General features: G+C 39.4%; 1 protein-coding gene across 8 annotated transcripts in view; it reads left to right on the top strand.

Annotated features, from left to right (window-relative positions):
- The window catches only part of citb (citron rho-interacting serine/threonine kinase b), a 58670-nt gene extending 39768 nt beyond the window's left edge, over window positions 1–18902 (top strand). For 2 of the 8 annotated variants that reach the window (XM_084086644.1, XM_084086650.1), the window contains 19 exons: window positions 795–902; window positions 1241–1439; window positions 2610–2771; window positions 3738–3761; window positions 4716–4853; window positions 6083–6257; window positions 7887–7975; window positions 8577–8681; window positions 9584–9753; window positions 9946–10026; window positions 10155–10290; window positions 10800–10939; window positions 11071–11163; window positions 11315–11423; window positions 11682–11810; window positions 12577–12657; window positions 14002–14080; window positions 14166–14339; window positions 16369–18902. In XM_084086644.1, the coding sequence (XP_083942770.1) occupies window positions 795–902; window positions 1241–1439; window positions 2610–2771; window positions 3738–3761; window positions 4716–4853; window positions 6083–6257; window positions 7887–7975; window positions 8577–8681; window positions 9584–9753; window positions 9946–10026; window positions 10155–10290; window positions 10800–10939; window positions 11071–11163; window positions 11315–11423; window positions 11682–11810; window positions 12577–12657; window positions 14002–14080; window positions 14166–14339; window positions 16369–16729 (2553 nt within the window). In that variant the 3' untranslated portion in view covers window positions 16730–18902. Of the gene's footprint in view, window positions 1–794; window positions 903–1240; window positions 1440–2609; window positions 2772–3737; window positions 3762–4715; window positions 4854–6082; window positions 6258–7886; window positions 7976–8576; window positions 8682–9583; window positions 9754–9945; window positions 10027–10154; window positions 10291–10799; window positions 10940–11070; window positions 11164–11314; window positions 11424–11681; window positions 11811–12576; window positions 12658–14001; window positions 14081–14165; window positions 14340–15105; window positions 15477–16368 lie in introns of those variants that run through there. The other 6 variants (XM_084086646.1, XM_084086645.1, XM_084086648.1 and 3 more) reach the window with 6 other exon arrangements.
- The last annotated feature ends 1483 nt before the right edge of the window (window positions 18903–20385 follow it).

Genomic DNA, 20385 nt, shown 5'->3' with positions numbered 1-20385 from the left:
TTTAGTGGCTGTTCAAACACATTTGACGACATGAGCGTTTACACTACGAAAGCAATCCGGTCTAATGTGTTTTTGACTACCTCTGGAAGTGGTTGAAAGTGGACAAGCTCAAAATGTTTTAGACCCGTTTACACCGGTATTTAGCATCGTCCACTTGTGATCCGGCAGAAAAGGCAGAATGTGCTGAATCCGAAATCGCCCCGTATAGCCTTTAAATAGAGCATTATTTGAGGGGACAGCCATTTTTATGCTGTCTGAAACCATAGTGCGTTGAGTGCACTCATTCAATCCCACATTGCACCGCAATAACGAGTGTACAACTGATGTACACTCAACGGCTGTCTGAATTCACTCACTCGTTTTAATTCACTCCTTCATGTGAGCAGTGTTAGTGGACTAATGTAGGGAATAGTGCGGGGCGATTTCGGATTCAGCCCTAGTGTTTCAGTTCAGTTTATTTATAGAGCACATTTAAAAACGGCCAGTGGCCGACCAAAGTGCTGTACACATAGAAAATAAAGCTAATAAAAATTAGTAACACAAATAATAATAAACAGTTTAAAACAGAACAATCATTGTAAGCTAAAATCAACAGAAAATAAATAATTTTTGAGACATGTCTTGAACTCGAAGTCGATCTAATATAAAGTGGGAGCTTGTTCCACAGTGTGGGGCCGGCCACTTCAAATGCTCGGCTTCCCCTTGATTTTAGCCGGGTTTTAGGTGTCTGAAGAAGTGTTTCATTCCAAACATTCCCAAAGGTGTTTTCTAAGAGTATTCTGGCTCCCCTGCAGGCGGCGTATTCTCATGAGAAGGTCAAGATGGAGGGGACCATCACCCAGCAGAGCAAGCTCATAGACTTCCTCCAGGCCAAGGTAGAGCACCCCTCTAAGAAGAAAAAGGTCAGAGTCATCCGCTGTAAATTCACTTCATTAACTAATCTGACTAACTGCTTGCTGAGCTGCGCATTAGGTGTCCCTGGAGCTACATACGCCAATAACCGCATACTAACCGTGCAACGCGTCAGCCAATCAGAAATCTCAGATATATATATATATATAATATAATATATATCCATATATCCAGCCGCCCTGAATATGTGAGTTGTAGAAAGGGACACCTAATTTGACTGGATATCTAGGGATGGAATAGCAGGATAGAGTCCTAGCATACTGAGCTCCTGTAGCTGGGCACAGGAGTGAGCCTGAGCGATTCACTTCGTCTCGTGTTTTGGGTGCAGGGGCTTTTTGGTGGCCGGCGTCGAGAGGATCTGCTGGCGGCTCTTGCGGCTCAGGGTCAAGCGCAGGGGTCCGCTGTGCCGTCCGGGACCCCTGTTCCCCTGCAGTACAGCGACCTGAAGACCGCGCTGGAGAAAGAGCGAGCTCGCTGCTCAGAGCTGGAAGAGGCGCTGCAGAAAACACGCCTGGAGCTCAGAGAGGGTGCGACGCCGTTACACACTTTTACTCATCTTCCCTGTCGTCACATTTGGAACCTGCTTGCTCGTTTTCATTTTTCACACCATAAAAATCTCCTTTTGTGTTCCTCAGAAGAAAGAAAGTCATATAGGTTTGGAATACTTTGAAATTACATATTTTACACACTCACACATGCGTATGTATATATTCACACACACACACACACACACACACACACACACACATTCTTGTACATCTATCTTTATGAGGACATTCATTGACACAATGCAATCTCTAGCCGCTTACCCTAACCTTACCCATCACAACTAAGTGCCTAACCCGAACCCTGACCCTAAACCGACCCTTAACCTCATTATAACCTTATCCCTAAAACCAAGTCATTTTTGGACCGGCCAAAATGTCCTCACTTTACTCTCTTTGTCCTCACTCCAGTGGTCTAAAACTCAAACTGGTCCTCACAAAGATAGTTGTACAAGTACACACAAACACACACACACACACACACACACACACACACACACACACATATTACTTCAAAAGTCTCTGCTTAAATTATGACAAGAGAGAATAATAAAACAGACTATAATTATAACTACAATTATTTCAATAAACACTACTGTTCAAAAGACTGGGACTCTTTTTTATTAATATTCATTAAGATTTCTACAAAGATTTCTATTTCAAATAAATGCTGTTCTTTTGAACTTTTTATTCATCAAAATTATTCATCCTTAAAAATTATCATAGTTTCCACCAAATTATGAAGCAGCACAACTGTTTTCAACACTGATAATAATTATAAATGTTTCTTGAGCATCAAATCATCATATTAGAATGATTTCTGAAGGATCATGTGACACTGAAGACTGGAGTAATGATGCTGAAAATTCAGCTTTGATCACAGGAATAAATTACATTTTAAAATATATTCAAATCGCGAACAGTTACTTTTTACTATATTTTACAATATTACTGTGTACTGTATTTCCGATCAAATAAATGCAGCCTTGGTGAGCAGAAGAGACTTTTGAACAGTAGAGTGCTATAAAGAATTAGTGAAATCTGATTAAACATTAAGCAAACGTGCCGCACACTGTGTGTAATGTTCTCAAACGTGACGTTTATCTCTGTACGGTCTCTCTGTGGTCTCACTGTATTCTGTTCCCTCATCAGTTCAGTTTAATAAAGCTCTGGAGCACAGCGGTCCTCCAGCCACCCCGGGTCTGGCTCGCCAGCAGCTCATGATGTCCACCAAATCCAACAAGTCCCCGGAGCACCAGCCCAGCCTGATGTCGTCCAGCTCCGGCCGCAGGAAAGACGCTGCCAATCCTGAAGGTTAGAGCGGAGACATGGAACATTTGCAGCCTTTTTAATATTCAGAACTTAAGCAAAACAACAACTGTGTTCTCTTGGTCCTTCTTGCCATTTCATCTCATGCTAAGAATTCAGGGAAATTAAAGTGCCCCTATTATGCTATTTTAAAGGCTCCTAATTTTGTTTTGAAGGTCTCTTACAATAGGTTTACATGCATCCAAGGTCAAAAAACACTTTAATTTTCTCATAATATACATTGCAGCTTCAGCTCTTTTCTCACAGTGTCTGAAACGGTTCAATCAAGGATTCAGTCTCTCTAAGCCCCGCCTCTCTGAGAGCTGCTCTGCTCTGATTGGTCAGACGGCCCAGTCTGTTGTGATTGGTCGACCACTTGCAGTGCATGTCTGAAAACAAACGCCCATTATCATATCTGAATTTCAGCTCTTGATATACAGTGATTCGAACAGTAACGATGGCGTGGGTTTTACTGTATCAATCTCATCAAAGTGGATTTGCTTTGGCAGCAGAAAGCAGCGTCTTCTCGACAAACCCTTCCAGTCTCAGATACAACTACAGTGTTTGAGGGCGGGGCAAAGCAGACATTATTTGCCAGCGGCCAATGAAGAGCCTAGGCTGGCATTATGCAAATTTGTTACAGACTGTGTAGGTTTGAGCAGGAAGTGAGACTGGAATTACTGACGCCTCGTTTCAGCAGTTCAGAATCGTTTCTTTCTTTTTTTAGGAGACAGTGAAACTTTGCAGACCTTTTACATTCACAAACAGCTCTTTTACACACCACATGAAAGGTAATATCCCAAAAAAGCATAATAGGTGCACTTTAAATCAGAAGCTTGTAGGAAAATGCTGATTTGATGCTGATTACTGTTTGAATATAAGATGAGAGGACTCCAGACCGTACGTATTTACAGTAGATGTTTTCGCTCATGTCTGTCCACACTCACTGTCCCCTTTGTTGTCGTTCCACAGAAATAAGGAGAGTCACTTCTGAAAGTAAGTTTTTTCTTAGGCGACCCACTCTCAAGAAACCGTGCCATTCGATTTTTCAATGATTTTCATTATTTATGCTTTCGTTTCAAAAGGTTACTGCTCAGCTTTCAAGATGAGTAAAAAGTAAAAACATCATGAAGTACAAAAACTTTAGTTTGAACCATGTGGTCAGAAAGACTTTGATGTAATATGATAAAGATCAAATCATTATTTTCATCATATTTAAATCATTAAATGGGGAAATGTCTCAGCATAAAGGGGTGTTAAAGAAAGTGAGGAACACAGACAAACTGCATTTTTATGCATAAAATGCATTAAGCATTTTAGAAAACATACACACACATATATATGTATACATACAAATTGGCTAATATTCAGATAAAAAAAAATGAAAACAAAAAAATACAGTATAATGTGACCGTGTTCAGTCATAGAGACACAAATGGCACTGTTTCCTGAGAATGAACCAGGCGTCTCTCCGTTATCTATTCTTTCTTGGTATGATCTTTTTATTCCTGCAGAGATAAGCTCTCTGGCCAAATCCAAACATGTCATTCTAGCGAATGCTTCAGTTGAAGTTTTATGGGGGTCCTACACTCAATTTGGTATCAGGTCATCATGGTTTGATGGCTGCAGACTTCCACTCAGGACATCACGGACTGATTCTGGATATCCGAAGCTCCTGCACACAGATCAGTCAGGACACTGAGCTTATCTCGTATATACACTCGTATTTATGGCCATACTCTTGCTGTATGCCATGCAGAATGCGAGAACTCCCGAAATCCTTGCATGTTTGTACTCAAGCTAACAAGCTTGGACAGTACAGGGATTTCTTCATCCTCTGGTGGAGAAATGTTCTCAGGAGAGGACGTTTTCAGCTTGATTTGGCCTGTTTGCATAAGTTATATAGACGGGTATAAGAGCGTATTTAAGAGCGTGTGTTTGATCCTCTAGAGTACACCAGACGTGTGAAGGACAGGATCCATCACAACACTCCTCACCGCTTCACGCAGGGGCTCAACATGAGGGCGGCTCGCTGCACCGTGTGTCTGGACACAGTCCATTTTGGACGGCAGGCCGCGACCTGCATTGGTACGGATCACACCGAAACCCTTTCCAAATAAACATACACCATCACTATACTTACGGTAGGGATGTGCTGATGCCACTTTTTCCATGAGTATGATAAATATACATTCATTTTTGGTACTTGCTGAGACCAATACCTGTTTTTTCACTGAATTGCATTGCCTAGTCAAAAATACTATTTAACCACTGAATCAACCTAATACATTCATTTATATCAACAAAACAAATTTGCAGTTGTCAAATCAGGGAGAAATAGTTCTGTAAGGCAACAATTGCAGGTTACCAGAGTATGAATATTAGTTGGCTTAATTTGTTTAGGGAATAGATGTTTTGTATATGATACCAACTTTTCCTCCTTAAACATTGTTGTTTGACCCAATCAGGTTAAACTTAGCTTAACATAATAAATCTAGTTTTCAAATGTGACCCTGGATCACAAAACCAGTCACAATAGCCAACAATACATTGTATGGGTCAAAATTATCGATTTTTCTTTTATGCCAAAAATCATTAGGATATTAAGTAAAGATCATGTTCCATGAAGATATTTTGTAAATTTCCTACCGTAAATATATAAAAAAATAGATTTTTGTGAGTGGATGCAGTTAAAATGTGAACATAAATGGACAACTTTAAAGGAGATTTTCTCAATGTTTCGATTTTTTTGCACCCTCAGATTCCAGATGTTCAAATAGTTGTATCTCGACCAAATATTGTCCTATCCTAACAAACATGCAATGGAAAGCTTGCTAATTCAGCTTCAGCTTATTTATTCATGAGATGTATAAATCTCATTATATTATGACTGGTTTTGTGGTCCAGGGTCACATATTTCCATTAATAAACAAAAGTACATTTATACTAGCAATATACTTTGTGATATATTGCCTTGGCATTACATTTATGAGTGTAAATTAATGAGAGGCAAATTTAACATCTTTCTCTCTTCTGACCAAACGTAATCAATCTCTCAATATTTTTTCCTGTTTTGGAAAGTCGTAGAAACACTATTGTGGATTTATTTTCTTGCTATTGGAGCAAATGGGAATGCAAAAAAATGATATTTGCTGTGCAGTCCTTTCCCTTCACCACAACAGAAGTTTCCCCAACTATGACTTCTGTATCTGAGAACCACAGAAACGTGAAAAGAGTTAATAGATTGCTGAGCCAATCATGTCAACCTGGGCTAAAGCTGAAGATGCTGATCCTGTTTCTTCTTTCTCCTGTTTTAGAATGCCATGCTTTGTGTCACCCGAAATGCTCCCCGTACCTCCCAGCCACCTGTGGCGTTCCCACCGAGTACGCGCTGCATCTGTCCGAGGCTCTGTGTCGGGAGAAGGGAAGCACCTCCGGCCTGAAAGACGCTGGCGGACACATGAGGCTGGAAGGATGGCTGAAGCAGCCCAGGTGAGCATGTGACCTCAGGTCTCCTGCTGCAAACAAGTCAAGTCACCTTCATTTATATAGCACTTTTAAAGGTCCCATGACATGAAAATTTGACAGGTGAATCTGGATCCTTCCCCTTATGTTGTCATAAGGGGAAAGGTTACCTCCCCTTTCTCTTCTTTGCCCACAAAGAGAATTTGGCCCGCCCATGAGAAAATGAGCTATGCGAGCACGATATTGTTTTTTCCTCGAGAGACATCATGGCTTGCAAACGAGCGAAGCATGGCAGTTGCTCAGTGTTTGGATGTACAAATTAACACAAAAGTATTTTTTTAGTTCCTTCATCCGAGCCTCTGAAGAACCAGTGGGTTATGTGAATTTCTGATGTGTAATTGTTCAAGTTCAGACAGATAATCTTTCTCTCAAAATCGTTCAATACTGTTTATGCATCATCAGTAAATCAAGCCAGTGACTAATCGATAAACTTCGTTTCTCTTAGTAGGATGAAAATAATCTTATTTAAACTGTGAGTAAAATATATACAGAAAGTGATCAAAGAACAATCCCTTTCCAATCGCCCAAGCTGTCAATCACACAGCGCGAGTTTATCTGGACACTTGCCAAAACTCGTTATGAAATCAATGATGCTGTTACACTGCACAACAAAGCTCTTACTGTATTTACATCATGTTTGCATTGGTGAAAGCATTAGTGAGAGTGCAGAAACTGCGTTGCAATGATAAGATCAACAGACTGTCATCAGTGCTCATCACTGCAACCTTTTATGTGATGGGAATAGGTCTAAATACTTTAAAAACTTCTCACGATTCGTTAATCTTGATAGCTGAAATAGTAAAAACGTATAATAGCTGTAATAGTAAAAGTTTTCGAGAGAGTTCCACATGTAATGCTAGCTATTTCATATGCAAACATGTCAGCCAATCACAACAGTGAGCGTTTACACTGAAGTCTCTCAGCCAATCACAGCAGTGGGCATTTACACTGAAGTCTCACAGCAGCCAATCACAGCAGTGAGTGTTTACACTGAAGTCTCACAGCAGACACGCCCCTTTAAACAGAGCGTTTGAATCAGAGGCTAAAATCAGTCTAGGAAAAATGCCTTTTATTTCTAAATTATGACCATTTTTGATATAAAAAACATACTAACATTATAAGGGCACCCCAGGAAACATTAGAAAATAATAAAATAATCCATGCCATGGGACTTTTAACAATATAGATTGTTTCATAAAGCAGCTTTACAGTGATAATAGGAAATTACAGTAACAGAGATTGTTTTGGCTTTACAGCAGCTCTAGAATAAAGTTGTTGTCCTGCTAAAGTTAGTTTTGATTGAGCTCCGGCTGCTCATTCACACAACAACAGTGCCTGGTGTCTCGAGAACGCAAACCTTGAAATAGGTTCCAAGCTGCTCTGCGTAAACTTGAAAACGATGATGGCGTGCACATGCATATTACGCGTTTAGTCTATAGATATGCGCATTTGAATATAAATGTGCGCAGGCGTGTAGTCTCTCTTTACAAATTGACCTCAACAAATTACTTGTCTGGCCTTAAAAATGTTCAAATACCAAAAGGGAGGAAAACGTGAACGCTAAATGTGCCTGGAATTGTGGTTGTTTTCCTGCAGAAATGGGAAGCGTGGTCAGGGTTGGGAGAGGAAGTACGTGCTGTTGGATGGATATAAAGTGATCACATACGAGACAGAACCAAGAGACGGTCTGTGAATATTCTTGCTTTTCCCAATGTGCATCAGTTCAGTTTGCACACTGCATGTTATAACAGAACAACAGTTCATCCCTACTGGAAAATCTTGAACCATACCCGCTTATGGTGGTCTTGCTGAAGGTTGGATAGTAGTAGCTAGTGTTTTATCCTGACCAAGCTGGTCTACCAAATCAAACATCTAGACATAGAAGACCAGCTTGAGGAGGTCTGCTGGTCTGACAAAACACCTCTAAAACCATCAATCCAAACCAGTCTGACCAGCGGAAACCAGGTTTATGGCCAATGTTGTAAATTCTATTCCTGATTTATGAAAACTTGCAGATTTTATTTCTGATCTGTTCGTTTTATTTTTTTCAATGTATGGAGAGTGATAAAAAGCATTTTGTTTCACATCATACTTGTGTATGGTTGTGTGTTTAACTTGAATTTGATAAAAAACACTTTTTCTAGCTGGGAATGACCATAAATGACCAGCTAGAAACCATGTTAAACTAGTTACCACCTTAATCAAGCTAGTTTGATCTATTTTCCAGCAGGGAATGTGTTCGACAGGTATGGAATGATGTGAATGATGTATAATCTGTCCTCTCAGAGTCGGTGAAGGCGCTGGATGAGTTTGAGTTGTGTCTCTCTGATGGAGACGTGACTGTTCATTCTTCTGTCGGAGCCTCTGAGCTGCCCAACACTGCCAAGACAGGTGACAAACCTTCTGTGGAATTACACTGTAAAAGAAACCGGAGTGTCTATTTACACTAAGTGCAAAAAGCCCGCCTTGTTGGCAGAGGCTATTTACACTAACTCCGCCCACTGACGTCTGATTGGGCCAGACAAAATTACGGAAGACGCTGGATCGTCGTTAGTAGCATTAATGTAAGGGTAAGACGGATGCGTGGCAGAAAGTTTTGACGCAAATCAACCCGAGTTCGAAGTTCAAGTTCCTTTTGCCGAACTTGTTCCCTTTTCCCATCATGTATCAGATCGTAAAAGTATTTATTTTCAATAAAAATGAAGAAAATATTTGAAAAGTGGAAATAAACATGTGTTTAATAATAAAGTTTTTTAGGGTAGGGAGGGCTTTATTGTCCCAATAAGGTGGCATCCATTTAATAATTTTAATAAATATAATCATTTACTCTGTTATTATTGCATACCATTTAATGTACAACAACACTGAGGTGCAAATGGTATCTGCCATTATTTATACATAGAAATAGCATCTAACTACTATTTGCACTTATTGGCCTACTTCTATAGTTTAAATAGAATCTATCACTATTTTCACTTAGTGTAATTACAATCTATTGATACTTAAACTTAGTGTAAATAGCATCTGTCAATAAGAAAATATGCTATTTTCACTTTATTGCAAATAGCCGCTACCCAAAAAAAATCTGGTTATGATTATTGGAGCACATTTGACAAGAAAATACTATTTCAGTCTTTTTACTCAAAAACTTCATGTTTAATTCAATGTATTACTTTCCATTTCTTTGTAATTCTTTGTGAATTTTTTTTGGATGTGGATTCAGAAAGTAGCCAATATCTGGAGGAAGAAACGTGTTTTCCTGTCCTCTAACATGCACATTTGTATGCGCTCAGATGTGCCGTACGTGATGAAGTTGGAGTCGTCTCCTCAGTCGACGTGCTGGCCCGGTCAGACTCTGTACCTCATGACTTCAGGATTCTCGGAGAAGCAGCGCTGGGTGGCCGTGCTGGAAGCCATCGTGGCCAGCAGTCGTGGAGCGAGAGAGAAAGCTGAAGCAGATGCTGTGAGTGAGACGAACCAGAAACACCACTCGTTCTGACATTTAAAGAGCGTGTGACGATATAGGGGGAAAAACTTAGACCTGTCTCTTTTTAACTGTACAGCTTGGCACAGTCTGAAGTGTACAGTATATCTTGAATGCACTGCAAGTCTCTCACTTTTGCATGCTCATGATGGTGTTTTTGGTTTTGTACAGAAATTGTTGGGTAACTCTTTACTCAAGCTAGAAGGAGACGACCGTCTGGATATCAACTGCACCCTTCCATTGACTGACCAGGTATCTGTGTCAATCCCCTAATTTTACTCTCGATCGGTTTGAATTTTCAAGGTTTATTCCTTTATTTTCAGTCTATGTTTGTTGTAGTCTGATACACCGTCATCGGGTTATCTTGTTTTTGTCATCAGATTGTGTTGGTTGGCTCAGAGGAGGGTCTCTACGCCCTGAACGTGATTAAAAACTCCCTCACTCACATCCCGGGACTGGGATCCGTGTTTCAGATCCACATCATCAAGGACCACGACAAGCTGCTGATGATCGTGGGTGAGCAGAGACCATGAACCATCACTGCGGGTTTCAGAAACCAAAACTAAAGGATTTTGACTAAGAGCCCTTGCGACATTAACAAAAGTACCATAATATCATGCATTTTTGTCCTACACACCATGGTAAATAATACCATTTTATTCCTGAATCTCAAACAGTAGAGCATGGGTCAAGGCCATGGGTTTGATTCCAAGGGAATGCATGAACTAATACAAATTTATACGCTTTAGATAAAAGCGTCTGGCAAATGCATAAAAAATTAATTTTTTTAATGCATATTGTTTGGCTTTTATCAAAAGCGACTTGTGAATTCAAGGTAAAAATATTTTTCAGTTTGTGGATTCCGTGCAAATTCTTAGAATAAATTGTAAATACCTTTATAAAAAAATACCTTGGTACATGAATATGCTAATCATTAGGTATTAATCAAAATGCCATGGCATTATTGCAGTACTGTTTTGCAAGGGATGCATGTGAAATAAGTGGATTATGATGATGTGTTGTAGGGGATGAGCGGGCGCTGTGTCTGGTGGAGATTAAGAAGGTGAAACAGTCTTTGTCCCAGTCTCACCTCCCCACACTGCCAGAGATTGTGCCATATATCTTTGAGACCGTCAAGGGCTGTCATCTGTTTGCCACAGGCAGGGTAAGGCCGTGTGTTTCACTGCATTGCAACTTCCACTATTTTTAGTACACTGTGTTGCATCATGCCCTTTGTGACGTGTGACCCAACAAATTTGTACCTTACACAGTATTTTATGTCTACTCTTGCTTTAGATAGAAAATGGTCCATGCATTTGTGCCGCAATGCCCAATAAAGTCACGATTCTGCGATACAACGACAATCTGAACAAGTTCTGTATACGGAAGGCAAGTAACGTTTGAGATTCTGAGTCTTGAGGCAAAAGAACTCGTCTTTGCAGCTGTTTGCTAAATTTGATATGACAATGGTTGATGTGCTTTGCTTTCTGAACTCCTTCACACGGACACACCTCTAATGATCCTTCTCTTCATCTCTCAGGAGATTGAAACGCTCGAGCCGTGCAGCTGTATCCACTTCACCAGCTACAGCATCATCATTGGTACCAATAAATTCTACGAGATTGAGATGAAGCAGTGTGTTCTGGATGGTAGGTATTACAGTGATGTCCTGTGAGCCAGTTAGATGAGGGTCAGTCCTCAGTCTCCTGTATCATCGGGGATGTAGATGTGATGGATCTGTAATTTAAAAGCATTTCGCTAGTCATTTTCTCCACATTTGCATGTTCCAGTGCAGATATCAGGTTGGACCGGCTGGCGGGCCATTTGTGAGAATATGATCAGGCACTTATAATTTGTAATTGTGCATTATGTAAAAAGCGTTTTGCATGATGGGCTGTGTTTGGCAGAGTTCCTGGACAAGAACGACGTGTCGCTGGCGTCGGCTGTATTCACTGGATCCTCCCACTGTTTCCCCATCTCCATCGTCCAGGTGTCCAGCACTCCACAGAAGGAGGAATATCTGCTCTGCTTCCACGGTCAGACACCCGTCACATCTTCTAAACTACAGCCATCTCCTATTGCATGACAATGTTAAAGCAATAGTTGAGACAAAATCATTATTTACTCACCGTCATGTTGTTCCAAACACGTTTGCTGCTGTTTTCCCCTGTAATTTATGTATGAACTATGCCTTTAAAAAAAAAGCACGTTGATTACTTTGCATACATAATGGTATATACCAATGGTCTAATACAAGGAAGTAGTATGCAGCATGTATACTATTGCTGTTTTATTGAATACTCCGTTTTCTATCAGTGCAATACTTGACTTTACTTTCCATTGTCAGTGTGGTGAATGAATTGAAATCAACCTATTTCTTTGATTAGCCAAAACAAACAAACTCTGATTAAAAATACAAAATAACTATTTATATTAGTCATAAACCTTATTTATAACTGAAATAAACATGGTATTTAGAATTTTTCTCCAATTGTATTTATAATTGGATGCTGCCAGCTGCAGAATTAAACATTAAATGTGACGACAATGCCACGTTACATTATGATTTTTTTTTTACATTTTTATTGCTGCAAACTCCATACTACATCTATATTTTAGAAATAGAAATTCTAGAAATTAGAATTTCTAGAAATTTAGAAATTCCATCTATATTTTAGAAATAGTGGTCAGTATACAATAGCTACAGCCATCACAGTTCTTAGATGAAAAATACAATTAAAAACACTTAAATTGTATTGATTTTTTTTTTTAAACTGTTTTCTATTCAATTTCTGATAACAGAGATCGGTGTTTTCGTGGATGCTTATGGTCGAAGAAGTCGCCCTGATGATCTCAAGTGGAGTCGACTTCCCCTGACATTCGGTTAGCCAGTCTTCTTTTTTTGACAAACCCAAATGTGCAAAATGTAATAATGATCATCTTCAGTATGGATGCACTGATCATGATTTTTTTTTTTTTTTCAAGCAAATTGGCCAATTCCAATACTGGATTTTTTTTGTTTTCTTCCTTTAAGGAAATGTATTTGTTGTTTATTTGCTCTAGAACAGACCAAGCCTATATATATATATATATATATATATCAGTAGCCTTCTTGAAATAAGAAGCAACCACTGCATTTAATCATGACCCAAACAAAGATGCTTCAAACATGCAGAATGAGCAGTTGTTTTTATAATTGGATTGTATAATTTCAAGATTTAAAGCTATACTGTGTAATTTTTTAAGTTGATTCTTAGCAAAAAACACTTTGTTCTTTCAAAATGATATGTGCTCATTAATGTGTAATTACTTCTACCAACTAATCAAGTATTCTCGTAAGCGTAGAATCTGCCATTTAGAATACATACGAGCGAGTCGCTCGAATGGTGGCAGCCATGTTGGGCCTCCATCTTGAAAATACATTAGCCAAAGAGGGACATACCTGGAAATTCAAGCTTCGCCTTTCGCGTTTTTACACTCAGTGGCACCGTGACGAATGCGAGGGGGAGATTACTCACGACTGCCGGCAGATTTGAACTAATAATGGCCACCGTAGGAGTTAAAACGCCCTCGGAATGGGAGGGGCTAGAAAGTAATATTCAGTTGGTAGTCATAAACAATTTCACCGCTAGATGGGAGAAAATCCTACACAGTGTAGCTTTAAAGCTAAAACAGAATGGCCTGACTTTAGCTTTGTGACAAAACAGCAGACGGACTGAATCCAAATGCAGATTCACTCTCTGACAGTAGGTGGCGCTAATGGAACATATGGGATATAGCTTTTACCACTGTACGCAAAGCAGCGCTGCGCTTATACATGGGCATTATGCAGAGGTAAGATGAAAATTAATGCCATCAAACTTTTCTGAAGACAGTCAGTTCCCTACAGAGATTCATTCATATAACCCCCCCACCCACAATTCAATATTTATATATTTCATCCAATATTTCAGGCATCGCAAACAGTGAGCTAGCTGTGCCTGGTACAGTGTTTGCTTTGCGTCCGTCTTCAGCGTCTCTGGTCTGTGTTAACGTCCTGTTTGCAGATTTTATAATATTTCCACACAAAATAAATTTAGGGAAATGATTGCAATGCAGTTTGTGTGCAAGTCTGGAATAGAGATTGGCCTAAAAAAAAAGAAAAAAAAAAAAAGAAGCAATTTATGTCGTCGACCGTGCATCTCTAATCTTCAGAGTCACTAACTGAAGCAATCTGTCTGTTTCCAGCTTTCAGAGAGCCGTATCTGTTTGTGACCAACTTCAACTCGCTGGATGTCATTGAGATTCAGGGACACGCAGCTCTTGGGTAGGATGACAGAAACACTGCATGCATATAAGAAACCAAAATAACAGGAGGACTTGAGAGTGACACTAAATCCCCTTTAAAACAGGCCTCCCAGTTTCGCTCACCTGGACATTCCTAACCCCCGTTACCTGGGACCGGCCATATCGTCTGGCGCCATCTATCTGGCCTCGTCCTACCAGAACAAACTGCGGGTCATCTGCTGTAAGGGCAGCCTGGTGAGAGAGTCCGGGGAGCTGCAGAGGACCGGCTCCAGCAGGAGGTGCGGGTTATTTACCACAATATATTAAACTTATAGTCCCGCTTTGAAATATGATTTAACGAGTTCTTATATGGAGATGGTTTTAGGAGTGTTTTATGTGAATTAATTACTTCGGGCACACGGTCGCTCATTTAGAAAACTCCAAATTCATCAACATTCCAACGAGGTTAAAAGATTGATGAGTGTATGCATGTGTTGTGAATTAAGTGAGAAGTTAAAATGTATGTATAAATATGAGTAATGTACGCAATTATTAGTGAATGAGATTCAGTGTTTTTTTTTCATTTTGGTTCATTCTGAGAAGAAAACAGAGAGCCGGAAACATTGAAATACAATGAACAATAATGTTGTAACCTGAACATACTATTTATGTATTTCTGGTAAAATGAGAAGAAAAAGGATGACATGTTTGCTAGATCTATAATCTGACATGATTGCCACAGTGTTATCTGTACCGTGTTATGTTCATAATATTTATGTGATATTATAGTATTAGTATGTATTAATATTTTGAATGATCTTTTATTTTTATATTTTGTTTTTAATTTAAGTTTAATATTTTTTTTATTGAACTTTTATCTTTCATTTATTCGTTTTTTTTTTTTTTTCATTTTTACTTCTAGTAATTTTAATACTTCAACGTGGACTTAATTTATTTCAATTAGTTGCCATGGCAACATTTCTAAGTTTTTCATCTAATAATTGATATTTTTTATTTTACTTCAGTCTTATTTCATTTAACAATATACATTTTTTACATTTTTAGGTAACAATAACAGCACAGGTACTGGACAGGTGAACTCCTTCCTGCCGTAAAAGCAAACAGGCAATGAAAGGATTCAGCCAATAGCAAGTGATGTAATTCTGTTAAAAAAAACACATTCAATCTGAAACGGTTGCAACAACTTTCTTTCATGTTCTGCCAAAAGTCACTTTTCATTCCATTCCTAATCCCAGCAAAAATTGATGTCTGTTATAATATTGCTGCTCCTTTCATTGTTTAAAAGCAATCAAATATTTGAGCTTGTGCATTTCAGTGATCTTCCCATGGTTCAAGGGATTCTGGCTGAGAACATCCCTTACCTGTGGAAAAATCACACCACGCGTTGAGTTGCTTAAAGGGATAGTTCACCCAAAAATGAAAATTAGCCCATGATTTACTCACCCTGAAGCCATCCTAGGTGTATACGACATTCTTCTTTCAGACGAATACAATCTGCGTTATAAAAAAAAATGTCCTGGCTCTTCCAAGCTTTATAACGGGAGTGAATGGGTTTTTGTTTTTGGAAGTCCTTCAAAGTGCATCCATCCATTATAAAAGTCCTCCACACGGCTCTGGCGGATTAATAAAGGCCTTGCGTGAAGTGAAGCGATGCGTTCGTGTAAGAAAAATATCCATATTTAAAACTTTATCGACTAAAATAACTAGCTTCCGGCAAACGGCTGTACGCATCGATTTACGGCGAAAGAGTAACCCTTGAACTTGACGCACAACGTAATGACGAATGCGGTTGCCAAGCCCTGTTTGTTTGAACCGCGAGAGCCGTCAAAGCTTACGCTACTCCTACATCTACGTCATACATCGTCCAGTGTTGCTCTTGTGGCGTAAGTCGACTTGCGTACGTCCGTCTGCCGGAAGCTAGTTATTTTAGTTGATTAAGTTTTAAATATGGATATTTTTCTTACACGAACGCATCGCTTCGCTTCAGAAGGCCTTTATTAACCCCCGAAGAGCCGTGTGGAGCACTTTTATCATGGATGGATGCGCTTTGAAGGACTTACAAAAACATACACCCATTCACTGACATTATAAAGCTTGGAAGAGCCAGGACATTTTTTAATATAACTCTGACTGTATTCGTCTGAAAGAAGAGTCGTATACACCTAGGATGGCTTCAGGGTGAGTAAATCATGGGCTAATCTAAATTTTTGGGTGAACTATCCCTTTAATGCTTGAATATTTCACATGCACATGCGTATCCGTGCATCATGCATTTACCCAAATCAGCCATTAATCTGACCTCCACAGCAGCCCAAACAAGCGTGGGCCGCCCACGTACAACGAGCACATCTCCAAGCGCCTGGCCTCGGGTCCCGGGGCCCAGGAGGGGCCGCTACACCGCGAGCCCAGCACTCCTCACCGCTACCGCGAGGGCCGTACCGAGTTCCGGCGGGACAAATCTCCGGCCCGGCCTCTGGAGCGCGAGAAATCCCCCGGTCGAGCTGTGCTAGACAGCCGAAGAGAGCGCTCGCCCGGGCGCTTCGAGAGCAGCGGCAGCGAGAGAGACCGAGAGCGCTCGCGGCTTCACACTAGCTCTGTACGCACCCAGCTGACGCCCGTCAACAAGGTACGCACGAGACACTGCCACGTTAACTGTGTATCCTTCTAGGGATACAAACCTCAGGTTTGGCGATGTTCATGCATGCACAAATACATGAACATCCGCTGCTTAGTTAAATTCCTTCTAGTTATGGCCTCAAACAGGGTGCACAGTTAATGCCCAGTCTCTGGGAAAATCAGCATCCTTTGCAGCAGTAATGATGTTTCTGCGTCAGACAGGGAAGTGTTGAAGTGACCTCTTTATCCTGGTGGTGGTGTAGGTTTGGGACCAGTCTTCAGTCTGAGAACGTCCCGGAGGGATGACGTAAGAGCCATCGTCCACTTCCAGCGTGGATTTAACAGGCGCTCCATAAAACTCTGAACTGTATCATCTCATGCCTGTAACCGTGAACCGAGCCATGTTGTTTCACTCGAGTCTGGGACATTGTGCTGCTGATGTTGTAAAATCTGTCCATGCTGTAACCATTCATGAAGGTCCATTGTGAACTGCAGTTTTTTGGGCAAAGACCTTGAAGGAATATCTCGGGTTCAGTAGAAAAAACTCTGTAATAGCGTTTCGTGGCATAATGGCCATCACCACAGAGAATCATTTTGTCTCTTCCATTATTTTTTTGGGAGTACAAATTGTGGTTACAGTAATACATTGGAAGTAAACAGGACTTTATGAATTTAAGGCAAGGCACTATACAGGCAAAACCCATTGATTTCTTCAGGCACTGGCTGAGATTTTGGGCTATTTTGCTTCTAGCCTATCACTTGCTTCTATCAGACTTGAGGAAAGTAAACATCTAAAATACACATTTAACTGTTTAGTAGACTTTATCTATTAGCATCTGTAGATTTCAATACATATCTCTAAAAGTGGTGTGTTTTTTCTCCAGAAATCTGCAGCACTTTCATTCAATCGTTTTATTCATATTTATTTACTGCAGGTAAATGTTCATATAGTTTTTGCCTGATGACTTGCATAACATTTTATTCCTGAAAACATTACAGTACAAAACACAGTAGTTTCTGATTTATGAAAAACTTCAACTCTAATATGTCAACAGAATGAAATAAGAATATGGCTTTTTCCAGTGTTCATATTTCTGTTCTGTAACTGTATCCACATTAGTTAATATTTAATTATTGCATATACAAACATGACTTTCAGAAAACATAATAAAACAGTAATAAAACTTCCATTTATTGGCTGGGACACTCTACGTGTTATTTTTTCTTCATGTAAACAGGATCATTCTGGCATCCCACATTTACTGGCTTTACATAATCATAACAGAAGTTATTTTATTGTATATATAACTGCACTGATGCAATTTTAGCTCGCATTAAAAATGTACTTTCATTGTATCTTACTGTAACCACCATTTTTGGTTTAGATAAAATTATGATCTGTGGTAATCAGCAAACCACAAATGCTGTAGATTTATATTGAACCCGGGATATTCCTTTAACCAAATGATTAGCACATTGTAAATATGGTGATTTAAATTTTTATAGCTAAACGGAACTTGACTGATGAAGCAATGAAGTCTATTTTTTATGCTATTAAACTGTTTGTATAGACAGTTGAAATGGGTTTCCTACAGAAAAGTACAGAAAAGGCTTTATTTCCCTTAATGTTGTATGCTAATGTGGTAAACAGTCAATTTGGCTGCTCTTAATTAGTTTGTCCGGTTTTTTAAGATATATTTGACTGACATTATCGAACCTACTGCACATTGTATATTTTTATGCTAATAGAGTTTGAGCTTGTAAATCTTTTTAAGGAGACCCGTCATGTTCTCGCTACAACAAGTGTCCTTGTGATGTTCAAGTGAACTTATCGTATGTTGTTGGAAATAACGAAGCTTTCGTCGACACACAGCAGCAAATCCACGGGGCTCTTCTGGAAATTTCTGCTGCTTTCTCGTTAACGGACGTCGTCCTGTTGAGCTGTGTGATCATGTCCGGTAGGGTTTGTAGAAGACCTGTCGTTCCTCGTGGGATATCAAGCTCAGTTAGCGGCTTTTCGAGTTCACGGGTATTTGTAACTAACGTTAAACGCCTGAGTGATCCTATCAAACGCATGATAAATCTGACTTGGGCGTCCCGTTATGTACTACCTTAATATTGATAATCGATGTTTTTCAACCTACAAGGCTGCTTACCTTGAGCTTTCTTTTTGTATAAAGAAATGACACTATATTAAACACTAATAAAGTATGAGCCATACCGTATTCTTAGCGTTGAGTCATTTTTTTGGGTCTGTCAGAACATCACGTGTTCACTAGCAAGCGCTTTTTCACAATCCATTAAAGGGGTGGTATAATGCCCTTTTCACAAGATGTAAGATAAGTCTCTGATGTCCCCAGAGTGTGTATGTGAAGTTTTAGCTCAAAATACCCCACAGATATTTTTATATAGCATGTTAAAGTTGTCAATTTTTGAGGGTGAGCAAAAACAAACTGTTTTTGTGTCTGTCCCTTTAAATGCAAATGAGCTGCTGCTCCCGGCACAAGGGGCGGAGCTTCAACAGCTTGCACTCACACAGACGTACTGAAAATTTCAAACACTTTTGGCCTTTTATGTTCAAACCGGAGTCAGACAATGATGGAGAGACTCAAGAAGAAGAGACAACATGTAGAAGCAACAGGACATTTCTGAATGGTTGATGAATTTATAATTTATGTAGCTGATGTAGTCATTGATTAGCATATTCTATAAATTGTGTTCAGGGGGCGGGGTTTATGTAAATTCTATGGTTGGTGATGTCACTAACCCGGGAGGAATGTTGTGTAGTCTCTACCAGCCGTTTGTTGTAGTCCTTAAAAAACGATTTCTTTAAAAGCAAATATCTTCCTTTGCTTTGAACTTTGAGTGTTTTAACTTTTGCAGATGTTGTTTATTCTCAAACAGCAACATTACACACTAACTAAAGTTAAAAAAGTGAAATCATAATCAACCACCCCTTTAACTATTCATCATCCGAGTCCATCCGCTGGGATTGAGGGATTTGAAAGCGGTGCATCATTACGTATTACTATTTACATTTCAAAACCATAAGTTTTCACTTTTAATTGTTGCCATGTTATTTCTGTGCGAACAGCATTAAATATAAAGTAGGCCTACTTTATTTTAAAATGTGCACCATTTGTAATATAAATGTAGAACATATACAGCCAGTACAACAGTATTTCATATAAAAACACACAATTAACAAGACAACGCTCTTCATCACCACTGTAATGTAATGCTACAGAATGTCAATCTATTGACTGCTGGTCCATTCATGCACCACATTTAATTTGATTACTCTTTTGTAGCCTATTATTGGTCTCATTTCTCAACCTTCTTTATAGACCTTCTGTAGCCCCGCCCCTTTTCAGTTCTTCACTCGTGTTCTGTCATCCAGTTTGTAATTCCACAGCATGAAGGTAAGATCTTACAGATTTATAAATGACCTAAAATCTTCCCGTTGTACTGACATTTGTCATGACATCCACTTCAAACGTTACAATGCTCATGATAATTTGTTAAAATAAGCAATAAATAAATCAACTTCACCAGCTAATTATTCTTCGACAGCGATACCATAGAAATATACAGAGCTACCACAAAAACACAAGTTCAATCACTAAATTCTAAAGATGGCTGAGCACTTGTTTCTCTGGTGCATAAGGTCTATATATGAACAACCCCTTTTGTAAAAAGCATATCGAA

Source organism: Abramis brama (assembly GCF_963993115.1).
Source record: "Abramis brama genome assembly, chromosome: 16".
Lineage (NCBI taxonomy): Eukaryota > Metazoa > Chordata > Actinopteri > Cypriniformes > Leuciscidae > Abramis > Abramis brama.
Note: the sequence above shows the minus strand (reverse complement) of the source record. Positions and strands in the feature narration are given on the sequence as shown.